Raw genomic sequence first — 14,588 nt, forward strand, 5'->3', positions numbered from 1 at the left:
AAAATGAAATTAATAATATTTTGTTTTTTGATTTTTATTTTACAATTTTTTTTTCTTTTTTAAAAGTTTTCAATAAACAATTTAATTTTAAATCAAAAAAACATAAAAAAAATCTAAAAATTGTATAACAATAAAAGGAATATATAAATTAATTAATAATAAATAGTTTTTTAATAGAATTAGAATCAAATAAAAAGAGTATTTACAAGTATTAGAAGTTTTTGAATTGATTAATAAAGAAGGAGTAGGATTTCAATTAAAAAAAATATAAAAAGGAAATAGAAATTGATATTATTCATCAATAATATAAGAATATAAATAATCAAATTATATATATCAAATCCTATAATCTTTCTATTTATAATTCCCATAACTATTATCAAAATATTCCTATATATAACAATAATTTGAAAAAGATATAAAACTATAATAACAGTATTCTTTATAAAAACTCTTAATAAGAATCTTACGATTTTATGTTAATAAGCTATTTATATATGATATTTATATTATATAAAACAGAATTATTTAATATTATTAAAAAAATTAGTTAAAGATTATTATAACAATATAATATAAAAACTTACTTACTAATAGGAAAAACAGGATTTTAATTTGAATTTATTACCGCATTTGTTATATTATACAATTAAAGGGTCCTATTTATACAAATATATTAATATATTATATATAATATGAAATAATTAATAATTCAAATTACTTATGTTTTAATAGAAATTAATATACATTTCGAATAATTCAAATTTTCTATAGCTTTAAAAGGATTAGTATAATATCGAATCTAGGTATATTGTTCAATATAATTAGAGAATACATATATAATAGAATAATTTAGATTTTGATAATTTTGATAATTTTCTAATATAATATTTAATTAATTTAAAATAAAGTTTACTATACTCATTTGATTTATTATAGAAAATAGGGATTAAATTAAACAATAAGATAATTATTTATCACAAATTTCAAATATCAGTCTAATTCATATGAATTTTATTTATATAAAAAAGAAAGTTAAGCCTATATCAGAATATATAATTAATAATATAACATTACATATCACACTTTACCCCGTATACATACAAAGTATGTAAATAAGAATAATACATATATATAAATATAATAATTCCCTCTTCATATAAAAAGAATAAATAGAAATAAACGATTTATTTTATTTATATATATTATATATACACACCTTATCAAGTCTACTTAACATTATAATTGTTTCGTTTCCATTCTATAAGTTAATAATATATGACCTATTTCCACTCAATATGATGATATAGGCCCCCCTCTTCCCTCTTTTATAATATAACGATTTTTTTTGTTATTATTAATGTTATTATTACAACAATATAACCTAGCGGTTACTCATCTTTGTTCTATAGTAATTATGTTTCTTTGTTTGTTTTTTATCTTCCTTACTCTTTTCCTCTTTATTTATTTCATTTAATCTTTTGTTTATTATTTGTTTTGTTCTTTATAGTAGAATATAAATTCCTCTATATTCCCTCAAAAATTCTATTGTACTTTATTCTATGTTCACTTTATTATTTCCCTTATCCCTATTAATTCAAATATTATTTTATTATTTTCGAAATAGTATCTTTTTAGAATATTTTTTAAAAAAAGAGTTAATATTTAGAGGCTCTTTTCTCACTTTTGTTTTATCGTATGCCCGCTTTGTAGCTATTGTATCAAATATTTATATCAATTCATTTATAATCCCGCTATGATCTGTATTCGTATTCGTGAGAAGGATAAAAATATATAGAGTAAAAATCAATATTAAATTATACTTTTTTTATTAATTAAATAACTTTAAATTTTTATTTCATTTTCATTTTCAATCTAAACTTTATAAAACTTTCTTTTATATATATATAAAATACATATATGAAAAATCTATTACGAGTGTTACGACGGTATTCAACATACCGCGTCACATGGCCAAACGGTCACGTAATGAACCTAGAGGATCTAGGGGATTGAAGAATAAATATTTAGATCTATAAGATTCAAAGGATTTAAGTAGAACAAAGCCTTATAGTTTTACAAAGAATGAAGATCTATATAAGGAATAGGGTTTCTTTACATATAAAGCTTCATATTCAAGAATAATCATTAATTTTATTACTATAGTTATAAGAATTGTAACTAGTTATCAACCTTATTAAATTCCTACTTGAAGTTTAGTCTAAATCATCTCGAGAGATCTCTAGCCACTTCCACGTGACCCTAGAGGCAGCTCCCGTAACAACGAGGCAGGCGAATAGTAATAGAGTTCTTATAACTTTGTTCGAATTCGATAAAGTTATATTGATTTAGATAATAGGTTTAGATTTAATAATTAAGATATAGCTCTTCGAGCTATAATATAGGATCTTTAAAATTAAAGGTATATAGAATTTTCTATAAGTAAGCTAGTTTAATTGAGCTCTAGCTTACTTATATTCCGATAAAAGCGTTTATTTCGGTCCTGTTAAATAGGATTAATATGCTACGTGATTCCACACCGTGACAAAATCATTCTATTAAGTTTAATATAATTTTATAAAACTTATAACTAATTCTAATATAATAGTATAAAGCTTTTAATAATTAATAATAATATATTATACAGTACAGAGGTTTCTATTTTTAACTTTTTAATATAAATTAGAAATAAGTTAAATTCTTATAATATAAACTATAATGTATTCTATATTTATAATATAATAGTGAAGCTTATAATTAAAGAATAATTCGAAAGTAATAGACTTTATAAAAGAGTTTACTTCTTTTTAAACTTTCGATTAATAGCTTTTATTTATTTCTTAGCTTTTATACTTACTCTCTTTTATATCTTTAATCTTTTTTAGTCTCTACGTAAATATCCTTTTATTTGCTTTTTCTACAACTTTAATATTCGAAGATCTTAAAATCTCTAAGACCTTTCAGAGTCCTTTTTTTCTTTTTTCTATAAAAATTCAATAATAAACAGGTCTCATTTAGAACAGTAAATATTTATTATGAATGAAGTGAGTACTTCGTTTATAATAAAAGGGTTATTAATATTATAACATAAAAAGAATTATGTAAGGATTTATATTGAATTCCTTTTCGTTATTAATATTAACTTTACTACTATAGGGAAGATGACTGTAGCGAATGAATAGATGAATGAATAGATAAATGAATAGATAGATAGATAAATGAATAGACGAATGAATAAATAGATGAGTAGATGAATGAATGACTAATTGGATAGGTGGATGGGACACGGGAGAGATGAGTGATGGGAGATGGAGCATGGAACATGGGATACGGGAGTTACTAGATAGATACAATATACTAGATACTAGATGGTGGCTCCCTGGTTCCATGGGTTAATATATCATGTACTATACTGACTATACCTTGGTTAGCTGATGTGTATGTGTTACAGTGTATAAGGAGAGGTGAGATGATGTGGATGGGAGAGCGAGTGCACATATTTATCTATCTGTTGGAATTGGGGATGGGCATTGGGGATGTATATTATATATTATATTATATATTGTGATGTGAGGTGATGCGATATATTGTATCTTTTATATCAGTACACATGAATATGAATTGTGAATATGATGAAGAGGGAGGAGACAAAGAAGATAAGAGGAGAGGATATGTCATCAGATGGATGATGGTATTTGGATTCTGATTCTGATTCCGATTTGCATTTGAATTTGAATTGAGGAAAGCTGACAGATGGAGATATATAGGGAGTGTCATTTCCTTGCGGTATGTATATGTATTCCTATATCTATATTCCTATCTGCAGCTAGTGCCTACTAGGTACTAGGTAGGTAATAGGTACGGACACCAAATTGGGAAAAAGGGAAAGGAAAGGGAAAAGGAATTGGTATTGGTATTGGAACTTGGGAATTGAGATTCGTGTTTATGATTGTGTTCTGATACTGGGGTTTGGAGAATGATTGATGTGATGGATGTGATGTGTATTCCCATAAACTCCAGAAACCATTGGGATGGAATGGGTTCTGTTTGGTGGAAATGAATGGATGGACGATTGAATGGGTGGTTGGATGGGTGGATGGGTAGGTGAATATGCATGTATGTATGGATGTATTGATGGAATGAATACAGATTGTGTGTAAGGAGGGAGTGAGTGGGTGGATGGGTAGTGAGTGACTAGACCAGAACTAGGACTAGAACTATCAGAGCCAAGATGTGGAATACGTGGTAGCTGGTAGATGAAAGAGTGGTGAGATACAACACGATATGATGGGTAGATAGATAGATGGAGAATCGAGATGAATGGAGCCAGTCTGTCATTCAGTCAGTTAGTATTCAGTCAGTCAGTCGGTGAGTGGGATACAATATAATACAACACAGTATAGTACATACAGTATGGTACAACACGATACCCAGGTATGTATGTATGTAAGGTAAGCGAGTCGGCTTGTTTCTCATGAACGTTTTGTGATAGATAGATGGGTGGATGGGTGGTGAGTTTGCTCGAGTGGGATGTTTGGGATTGGTTGGTAGAGTAGGACGAGTTACTGTGGTTTGCTGCGGATTAATGTATTATATAGTATTTTGTGTATGTATTGTGTATGGATGCATATGCAATGTAGTAAATAGTAGGTAGGTAGGTAGTCCTTGTTACCTACCGGCATATAGTAATATACTCGAGGGAGCTTAAAGGAGGGAAAACAAAGATGTCTAGTCTGCCTCCACGGCAGTGGCCCCCGGAGGGTCAGCGAAGCGTCATTTAATAGATTTATGATGATCAAGTTGTGTTGTTATTGCTGATGAAGCTATTGATGATGGGGGCAAGCCCCCAAACCCCCTTTGCTCGCTGCGCTCGAAGTAGAGATGGGATATCTGGTTAGTGAGGGTGAAAGGATTGGGAATTATATGGTGCGATTTAAAGAACTGGGATCAAATCAAACAAAAGGATTTAGTAAAGACCTTGTTATACCTATGATGTTCGAGTTTAACAATTGATTAATTGATTGTTTATCATAAATTAACATTAATATCTGATGTGATAGTGTATAATTATATCTGGGTACGTGGGCTGGGTAAATAAATATTACTGCGGATGCAGGTGGATTCCAATTTGGATATATTAAGTGTTCCAAATGTGGCTGTGTGAATTGTGGCTTTATAATTAAATTTAATCATAATTTATCATAATTCACTCATTTCAGACATCATTTTACCGATTATCAATCCACTCTTCACTCCACTCTCCACTCTCCACTTCGATTTCTTTCTTTTGCTTAATCTGTTGAACATCACTAAAATTTTCCCCGCGCAACATCACAATACAAGACGGTCGCAACAACAAACCTCGTTCCTGCCACGCGGCGTTTAAGTTTGAAAGGAATGACTTTTGGTGATACTCTATATCGTTCAATTGAGTACAAAGATCTTCTATTGATTTACCATTGGGAAAGGTAATTTGTTTGTTCAATCAATCAATCAATCAATCAATCAATCAAAGAGTCAAGTTTCAAATTTCAAAAATCCAACTCTGGGGAAACCAATTGATATCCTACTCTCTCTCTCTCTCTCAGCTTACCCGTTTCTCTCCACTCAAACTCACCCACTCACACCCATTTACCCACCACCACTTCTTCCCAGATCCTTTCATCCGCCATTGCACAGAAGATAAGTGCAATTCCAATTCGCAATCCATCGAACCCCCGCCGTCCTGATCTGCAACAATTTGCAATCTCTTCCATACGAGGCGAAAGATCCAAAGAAGAGAAAGAGAAAATAGTTATATAGGTGCCCATTGAAAAGGAAAGAAATCCTAAATACCCTGACCGCTCGAGAAAACAAAGGACGGCGAATATCCATTTCCAATATATCGATTTTGAAGTGATACGCAAAAAGGGGAAGGATATTTCAATTGCATCGGTAGTGGAAGGCATTTTATTTGGGCATCAATGCGATTGCGGTGGGACTAGCTCGCGGATACTTGCAGCACCATACAGTAACACAGCATTCGATTATTACGTTTGCGCATTCTCTCCAGCACGAGAGAGGAGGCTTGGTCGAAGGAGTAGCTCCTCCGCGTGACTATACATGTGTGGATGTAGTGCTTTACGAAGAGACTAGGTTTTGGATTGGCTGCAAGCAAAAAACAAGAATCGAAAAGAATCGAAAGCAACATTGTCGAAAAGAGAAAAGACCAAAGGGTGAGATTTTGGATCCAAGGAGATTACGAGAAAATACGGAGCGGCCGAGTCGGGCAAACCTACCTGGTTTCTGGGAAGGAATTACGGAAAGAGAGGATTTAAGGCCGGTCAAATAGCGGTGCATGCGAACGCGTGTTGGTGTCCGGATAGGCACGCGGCGAAACGTGGTAAGGGATTGAAAAAGACGCGGGTACTTACTTTGCGGCAAGAAGTTATTTCGGAGTATCGCCAGGGTTACCCTTTGTAGCATTAAGATTGCTCACAGACGCAAGAAGGTGGTAGAAGTGTGCGCTGGAAGTGTGGAAGTGAGGAAACAAGGTCATTGTGCATTGTTGCTGGGCGGGCGGTTCACGGCACCATCCTGTGTTGCCTTGGTTGTGTGACGAGGCTGCAGCACCAGGGCTCCTGTTCAAGGATTGGCGAGGGAGGTTGACTGGGGCTTCTATCGATTGGAGTGTGGTGTCGCAGAAACGAACTAGCTTCTGCACAAGTACCAAGTGAGGTATTTAAGACAGGATGTCGGGAGAAACTGAAATAGATGATCCTGAGGTTTCGGATGGCGCTTCGGAGAACGATTATAGTGATCATGAGCAAGAGCTTGATGTTGTAGGAAAAGAGGACGATAATCAAGAAATGGCGGAACAAAAAGTAAGACCGGACGGTGAGGAGAATGGAAATACTGTAGGAGCAACGGCTACAGTTACAAAACCAAAATTCGATCCTAAAGATCCCTTGAGACCTAGAAGAAAGAAGGCAAGAAGAGCTTGTTTTGCTTGTCAACGAGCCCATTTAACTTGTGGTATGTTTGTTTTTATCAAGGATTCATTGTTGGGCTCCGTTTTGTGCCAAGAGCCTTACAATTCGTTGTTTTGTTCGTTATTTTTATCTAAATTTTCAATGAAATTTGCTACATGTGCTGAGAATGAATTCAACAGGGGACGAGCGTCCATGTCAACGTTGTATAAAACGGGGTTTAGCGGATGCTTGCCAGGATGGTGTCAGAAAGAAAGCAAAGTATCTTCACGATGCACCCCCAGAAGCTCTTAGACCTGTTTTGGGACCAACTTATAATCAACAAGTGAGCAATAATCGAGCTACTGCCGCATCAACACCAACGGAACCTTCTCCTATGGGAAACTTTTTCTCCCAGCCTGATACTTCACCATCTTATCCACTTTTTGGAGCCAATCAACAAGGTCAAATGCCACCGCCATTGCAGAATCGGCTTTCTTTTGGGAGCAATCAGCCATCACCGATATCTCCAACTTTCCATACAGCAGGTAATCGTCCAGCTGGACTGCAAGGAATTTCTCTACCGCAAGTTTCAAACGATTCGCATTCCGCATTTGGGGGTGGTGCATTTTTCGATCCCAGTAATCCAGCACTATTCAACTTTGATTTAGAAGGTTTAAATTTCGGAAATCATTATGGAGCATTAGAATTTGGAATGCTAGGGCATATGGCATCAGGCTCAGCAGAAACACCACCACAAGATTCAAATGCAGGAATGCCACAAAGTGTTGGCGATCTTGGCTTCAATAACAATTCGGCTTTCACTAATAATCCGCCCTTTAATCAAATCTACCCTCACGACACATTACCGGATTTTGCTGTAGGTTTGGACAGATCCAATGGAGGAAATGTCTTTGGCAATAATAACCTACATCATGGTTTACCTCATGCGTACGCGATTGCCACTGGTGGTAGTCAACACAGTCCTAGCACTGATGCAAGTCCTGCGGCAAGTACAATGGGATTTGAGAGCTCACCGACAACTACTAATTATCCAGCACCGGCAGCTCATAGGCCAGCAAAACGACAAGATACGAAATCAGGCCCATCTGGCAAGCTTGGGCCATCGGGTATACTAGGAAAGAGGAATCGGGATCCTTCATCCATCTACGATACAGTCCATGAACCTTATTCATATACTACCGGTTTTCATAGCTTGACTGCTTTCATTCAAAAGCGATTCTCGCCAAATAAGACACTTCGGATAGCGAAATCACTCGCTTCCATTAGACCATCCTTTATCTCTTGTACAAAAACCCTCAATCGACAAGATTTAATATTCATGGAGAAATGTTTTCAAAGGACTTTATTTGAGTACGAAGATTTCATGCTGAACTGCTGCACGCCAACAGTGGTCTGTCGCAGGACTGGAGAAATTGCCGCTGCTAATAAAGAATTCACACTTTTGACTGGATGGAGGAAAGAAGTCCTTTTAGGAAATGAAGTAAATCTTAATATTAATACAGGAAGTAGTGGTCCTCCATCATCAGGAAGTTCAGGTCGGGGAAGTTTCACAACTCCTAGAATGCGACCCCTCAACCTTGCCGACTCGAACCCGAGCGGTAAAGCTCAACCAATCTTCCTCGCGGAATTGTTAGACGATGATAGCGTCATTGAATTCTATGAAGATTTTGCACGATTGGCATTTGGAGATAGTAGAGGAAGTGTTACGACTCGTTATAAGCTTCTTAGATATCAAACGGCAAAAGATACCTCTCAATCGCCTGAAGGTGATAAGGGAAAGCGGAAGGATATTGTCGGATTTAATGGGGCTGGAATTGGTGGAATGGGTAATAGGATCAAGGAGATTGATGCGAATAATGGAATTGAGACGTTACAACAGGATGGAAAGGTGGATTGTAGTTCTTGTTGGACAATTAAGAGGGATGTCTTTGATATCCCTATGCTAATTGTTATGAATGTAAGTACTTTCTTTTTGAAAGGGGGGTGGATCGGACGGAATTGGAAAATATTTATGAGATGAAAGCTAATGAATCATAGTTCCTTCCTTGCATCTAGATTCTACTTATATATTATTCTACACCAACTTGTTCTTCTTCCTTATTACGATAACACCACTCTCAGTCGATACGGTACATACGATACCTTCCCGTCTCCATATATATTACCAACTTAATACCCTCCTTCCTTCTCCACGGCTTCTTTTCGTTGCTTTGTTTGTTTGCATTCATGCATAAGGGGTCAAGGCAAAAATTGGCGCTAGTCTTTTCAATTCGTTTTTGAGACAAAGGGTCTGGGAGATAATGGGAATTTTATTGGATTACAAGTGGGATTGGGAATCTGAAATATGCATTTGCACTGGATCTTATCTACTCCCTTTCGGGAAGATGGATTGATGAGATGAGAAGAAGATCATAAGTGGAGCAGTGCTTCGCTTGTGAAGGATTCATGGGGGGGTTTTCTTATCGGGGTTCAAGTATATTCATACATTCAGATTCGTATTCATATCATATTCATCTTTTGATGGGTAAATGGAATTAGCATTGTATTGCATTGCATATGTTTTGGGCATGGATTTTGGGATTTTTTCGAAGGGGTTTTGGGAAGGGATGGACGGATGGATAAATGGATTTTTATGGGTTGGAATTCAATTGGGTTTTGGGTTGGCTGCATGCAATGCAATATATGATATGATGTGGTATATGATATGGGTATAAGAGTGCGGGAAGAGAATTGGGTGAGGCAGAGGATGATGAAATAAATGGATGAGGGGAGAAGGTGAGAGGTATTGGTGGGTTGGGTACGTGGGTTTAAGATTGGGGAAAGATAATCTTGGGGGATGGGTGGGGATGGGAATGGGGAATACATTTGTATTTAGAATGGGGATTATTTGATATGAAGCAGAGACAGAGGATGATGATGATAGTGCAATGGGGAAGAGGGAAGAAGGCATATGAGATTGATTGGTTGATTGATTGAAAGGAGATGTGGATGTGGATGTGGATGAGAACGAAAACGAGAATGATACCATATTTTATTGTTATTGCATATACCTCCTACATACCTACCTACCCATCCATCCTATTTGATCTGAATCGATTTTGATAATGATGAATATTGATATTTGCTTGTTTTGGGCATTTTGTTCATTCAAAATGAAGAGGAATGGAAAGCAGAACCGCGTTGACAAGTGTCATAAGTAGATAATAAATGGAGTATATAACGTGTATGGTATATGTGGTAATTGATTTTTATTTTTATTTTTATTTTTAATTGTAGTAATCATGATAATGGTAATGGTAATGATACTCATAATGGTGGTGGTGGTGGTATATCCAATCCAATCCAAATCCAAATCCAAATCCAAATCCAAAGCCGAATCTCAAATCCAAAAACTCCAAGGTATGCCATTAGAATATACATACACGTGCGATCAACCGAGTCCCTTCCCCTTCCCTTCATAATCTAAAAAGTCGTTTCCGTTTCCGTTTCCGTCTCCATTTCATCTACATCTGCATCCCATGCCGCTCGTATTGTATCGTAAATCATATACATATCATATCGTTCATCCCTTCCTGCCAACCTGCCGACTTGCCATGCTTTTTCCGCTTTTTTTCCTGATCTTGAGGGTCATTACCACCCACTGTACCATGCCGTACCATACCATCCCGTTTCCGAGTATACAGATACATTACTCTTTCCCAGTCCCCATTTTCATCGCATTGTTGATCGAGCAATGAGTGATCACTCTTCATATTCCATTCATCCATCTCTTCTCTCCACATCTCTCTCCATTGAATAAAGCTGTAGAGAAGGTGCGGTGCGTACATAAGTATGGATGTATGTATGGAAGCCCCTCATATCCAATATTCGCTCCGTGCGCTCAACTCAACTCGACTCATTCATTTATTCGTTCATTCGTAATTTTCATGCACATGTATGCATACATAGGTATGTATGAATGTTTCTCACAGCCTACGCAGCGAGGTTCAAAGAACGAAGAAGTATGGAGATGGAACTTTCTCCTCCGCACTTCTCTTTTTCTTCCTCTTCCCTCCATCCCATCCTTTCCCTCTTCTCTTCCCTCCCAATCCAAACTTCCTCTTAAAATCCCCTCTAATCATCCGCCAAACTCCCCGAACTCCCCGAGCTACCAGAGATCGTCGAGGAGCCGCCGCGAGCTTGCTGAACGAGTCTGTAGATACCGTAGGCGATGAGGGCTAGGATGAGAAAGAGGATGATGATGATTATGGCGATGACGGTGTTTTCTTGCATTTTGACGGCTTGGGGGGTTGGACTTGGGGCTGAGGTTGTGGTGAGCGGTGAGGGAAAAGGTGGTTGAGAGTGAGATGAGATGGGATGGGATGAGTTTAGGTTGAAATGTGAATGTGAATGTGAGTTTAGACACAGAAATCTAGGATGTGACGTTAATTTATATTCTCTCATGTCATAATGCCAAAATAACTCCAAGAAAAGTTTTCTGGTTTCTGTTTACACATACCTTGATATCTCAATTCTACTCGGTGAATGATGTGAAGACGGCTGAGGATATTGCGATGATAGATGATAGATGATATATCGGTGTAGATAGCGAGTTCGTAAGTAAACAATGCGATAGTTCCGGTCCGATGCGATAAGAGAATCAGAATCAGAATCAGAATCAGATAGATAGTGTAGAGTGAAATGATATAATAAAATCCCGAAGAATGCGGTTCGGAATAATAGTTTCTTGAGTATGTAGGTATGTATGTATAGGTAGGTTACCTATATTAAGTGAACAGAGCGATGGAATGGAAGAAAAGAATCCAAAGGGAAGAAAGAGCAAAAGCGAAAAAGAGAAATGAATGCAGGTTCTTGTATCTTTTCTGTCACACTTACACCTACCTGCCTACCTTAGTTGTCCTGCCATCTACATTTTTTTTTTTTGATTTTGATTCGCTTTTTGCAATTTGCTTGGGGTTGGGGCTGGGAAAATTGAGAGGCGGGGAGGGAGGGATGGATGGGTAAGCGCGTAGGGTATTACTATGGATATTGGGTAGGTAGATAGTTGAGTAGATAGATAGCTAGCTCGTGGGTTACATGGGGGGTTGGGAATTTCTTTTTTTGTATATAGAAATACTTGGATTTATTAGGTAGATATTAACATATAGTAATTATACCTTGTGATAAAAATGTAATGTTAAATAAGAATACATGGTCGAATATAAAATTATATATTTAAGACTTGTTATCTCTAATACTCTTACATCTCTCTCCGAAAGAACTACTCTGTAGATAGGTATCCGTAGTTAATATTAGTCCCTAGTAAGTATCAAGTACCTAAGCACTGACATTTGACAACCCATCCATCACTATCACCGTGTTGGTTTCCCAGCCACTTTTTAGTTTTAGTTTCTTATGTATTTTTGGATAGTGTCGCGCAGTCAACTATCCACTTTGTATGATACTCTGTACTCTGTACTCTGTACTTTTGTTGGAGTCTGGACGTTTCATTTGATTTCATGCATGAAATCTTTGCGTTATTAGCAAAAATGGGTATGTACTGTACTGTATTGTAAGTAAATGATATAAAGTAGTTCTACCAGTATCTAGACATGTGTATAGAAACTCGCTCGCTAGATCCCTTCATCATTCTATTCCTTGCAACTTTGCGCCTGGAGAGGTAGGATATATCTTAACGAAAGGTACAGAGATACAGATACAGATACAGATGCAGATACCAAAGTATAGATGGAGTGGAGATATGCCCTGTGGGTACAAAGGAATATTATGAGGATCTGTGTACTCTGTATGTAAGATTACAAGAAGTTCAAAGCAAGGTACAAAGGTACTGTTGATAGCCGTTGCCACGTGGAAAGGAGACTTTCGTTCGGATTTTTGTAGTGCATTGTGGATGAGGGAAATGACTACCTAGTGCTTTTGGAGGTTTGTATTTGTACTGCTTTTTGTACTTGTAAGATACTTAACTTACTTCTACTTAGCTAAACTTCCAACTTCCAGCTTACCTCCGCACCTATCTCATATCACACAACCAGACAGACGCGAGGAAAAGTGTCAAAGACAAACTTTCCTTGATTACCTAGTAAGCTTTCATATTAGAGACCTACTGGTAGATAAGAAGTAGTACGTACATATTTTAGATCAATCCGGAAATTCTATATATGCATCTAGAGTCTAGATAAACAATTAACCATCGGTACATTAATAATATACATAACCTATCATAGAGCGAAGCGAAAAAGCCTCCACGGCAGTGGCCTAGCGGAGCGTCATTCATGTGAATCTACATCTATAATTGTGATTTTTGGTATTACTCAAATAAGTAGGTATATATTTGATAGTGATAATAAACAAGACTTTGAAGAATTTCCTTTTCTATACTTTACTCTACCAATCTACTTATTTAGTTATAAAATAAAAGCTCCATAAGGCATAAGGCGTTATACCAGCCGAACCCCCACTTCGCAATGAGATAAGATCATTCTATGTAGCCTTGCTTAGTATATCATATCATTCTATTCCACCCCACCATTTGCCATCGAGTACTCTAGCTAGCTATGGAATTATAATGATTCATTTATTCAATCAATCAATCAATCATTCCTCATTCATAAACATAACTCATTATATACACCTTCTCTACCCAGAATCTCCCACCCGCCAATCCAATCCAATCCAAAACGCATTTCTCCAATCTTCACATACACATCTACCTCTACCTCTACCTCTACAATGCCGACTAAAGAACCCCGCCCTCTAATCGTCGGTTCGGAAAGCGGTCCCGAATCTCCTTATCCTTTGCGAATGGAGGGTGAAGTGGTTTCGGGATTTGGTCGCGGATCTAAAGAAGTGAGTATTCTGTTTTCTCTTCCGTTCTCTTCCCTTCCCTCCCCTTCCCTTCCCTCCCCTTCCCTTCCCTCCCCTTCCCTTCCCTCCCCTTCCCTCTCTTCCCCCCATCCCCATCCGCAACCCACCAACCCTAACAACCCCCCAGCTCGGAATCCCCACCGCCAACATCCCCGTAACAAACGTTCCCTGGATCGACACCGCCCCCTCCGGCGTATACTTCGGCTACGCCGCCCTCGATCTCCCCCCTTCTCACCCCGAACTGCAATCCCCTCCTTCCTCCCCCTCCCCCTCCACCACCCTCCTCTACCCCATGGTAATGTCCATCGGCTACAACCCCTTCTACCGCAACACGGTCCGCTCAGCCGAAGTCCACCTCCTGCACAAATTCTCCCAAGATTTCTACGGAAGCAACATGCGCGTGGAGATTCTGGGGTATATTCGTCCCGAGCTGGATTATGTGGATAAGGAGTCTTTGGTCAGGGATATCGAGACGGATATTGAGGTTGCGAGGAGGAGTTTGGCGAGGGAGAATTGGGGGGTGGAGAAGAGGGATGGGTGGTTGGTGGGGGGAGAGAAGGGGAAGAGTGGATAGAAGAGAGGTAGAAGTTAAAGATTGGAGAGAGGATGAAAATAAGATGATTGGGGATGGAAGGGAAACGAAAGGAAAGAAGAGGGGAAAAGATGAGATTGGAAAGATATAGTGAAATAGAAATGAAGATTTGAGGAGGTAGTGAAATAAGCGGAGGCGTTTGGGAACTCTACATGGTCGAA

At 37.3% G+C, this 14,588-nt stretch overlaps 3 protein-coding genes across 3 annotated transcripts; all 3 read left to right on the top strand.

Annotated features, from left to right (window-relative positions):
• The first annotated feature begins 5,290 nt into the window (after nt 1–5,290).
• EAF01_011647 (uncharacterized protein) lies at nt 5,291–9,830 on the top strand. Its single transcript, XM_038919905.1, has 3 exons — nt 5,291–7,014; nt 7,151–8,928; nt 9,009–9,830. Exons 1-3 carry the CDS (start codon nt 6,732–6,734, stop codon nt 9,024–9,026), a joined length of 2,079 nt encoding a protein of 692 aa, XP_038764609.1. The 5' UTR covers nt 5,291–6,731; the 3' UTR covers nt 9,027–9,830.
• A 293-nt stretch (nt 9,831–10,123) lies between these two features.
• On the top strand, nt 10,124–11,192 carry EAF01_011648 (uncharacterized protein; the record flags this gene model as incomplete). The annotated part of the gene is made up of 3 exons (XM_038919906.1): nt 10,124–10,167; nt 10,248–10,370; nt 10,943–11,192. The coding sequence occupies 3 exons, from the start codon at nt 10,124–10,126 to the stop codon at nt 11,190–11,192; spliced, it is 417 nt and encodes a 138-aa protein (XP_038764610.1).
• Nucleotides 11,193–13,700: 2,508 nt separating this feature from the next.
• Nucleotides 13,701–14,409, top strand: EAF01_011649 (uncharacterized protein; the record flags this gene model as incomplete). The annotated part of the gene is made up of 2 exons (XM_038919907.1): nt 13,701–13,817; nt 13,963–14,409. 2 exons carry the CDS (start codon nt 13,701–13,703, stop codon nt 14,407–14,409), a joined length of 564 nt encoding a protein of 187 aa, XP_038764611.1.
• Nucleotides 14,410–14,588: the final 179 nt, after the last annotated feature.

The sequence above is a fragment of the Botrytis porri genome, assembly GCF_014898465.1.
Source record: "Botrytis porri strain MUCL 3234 chromosome Unknown BPOR_023, whole genome shotgun sequence".
NCBI classification, from domain to species: Eukaryota; Fungi; Ascomycota; class Leotiomycetes; order Helotiales; family Sclerotiniaceae; genus Botrytis; species Botrytis porri.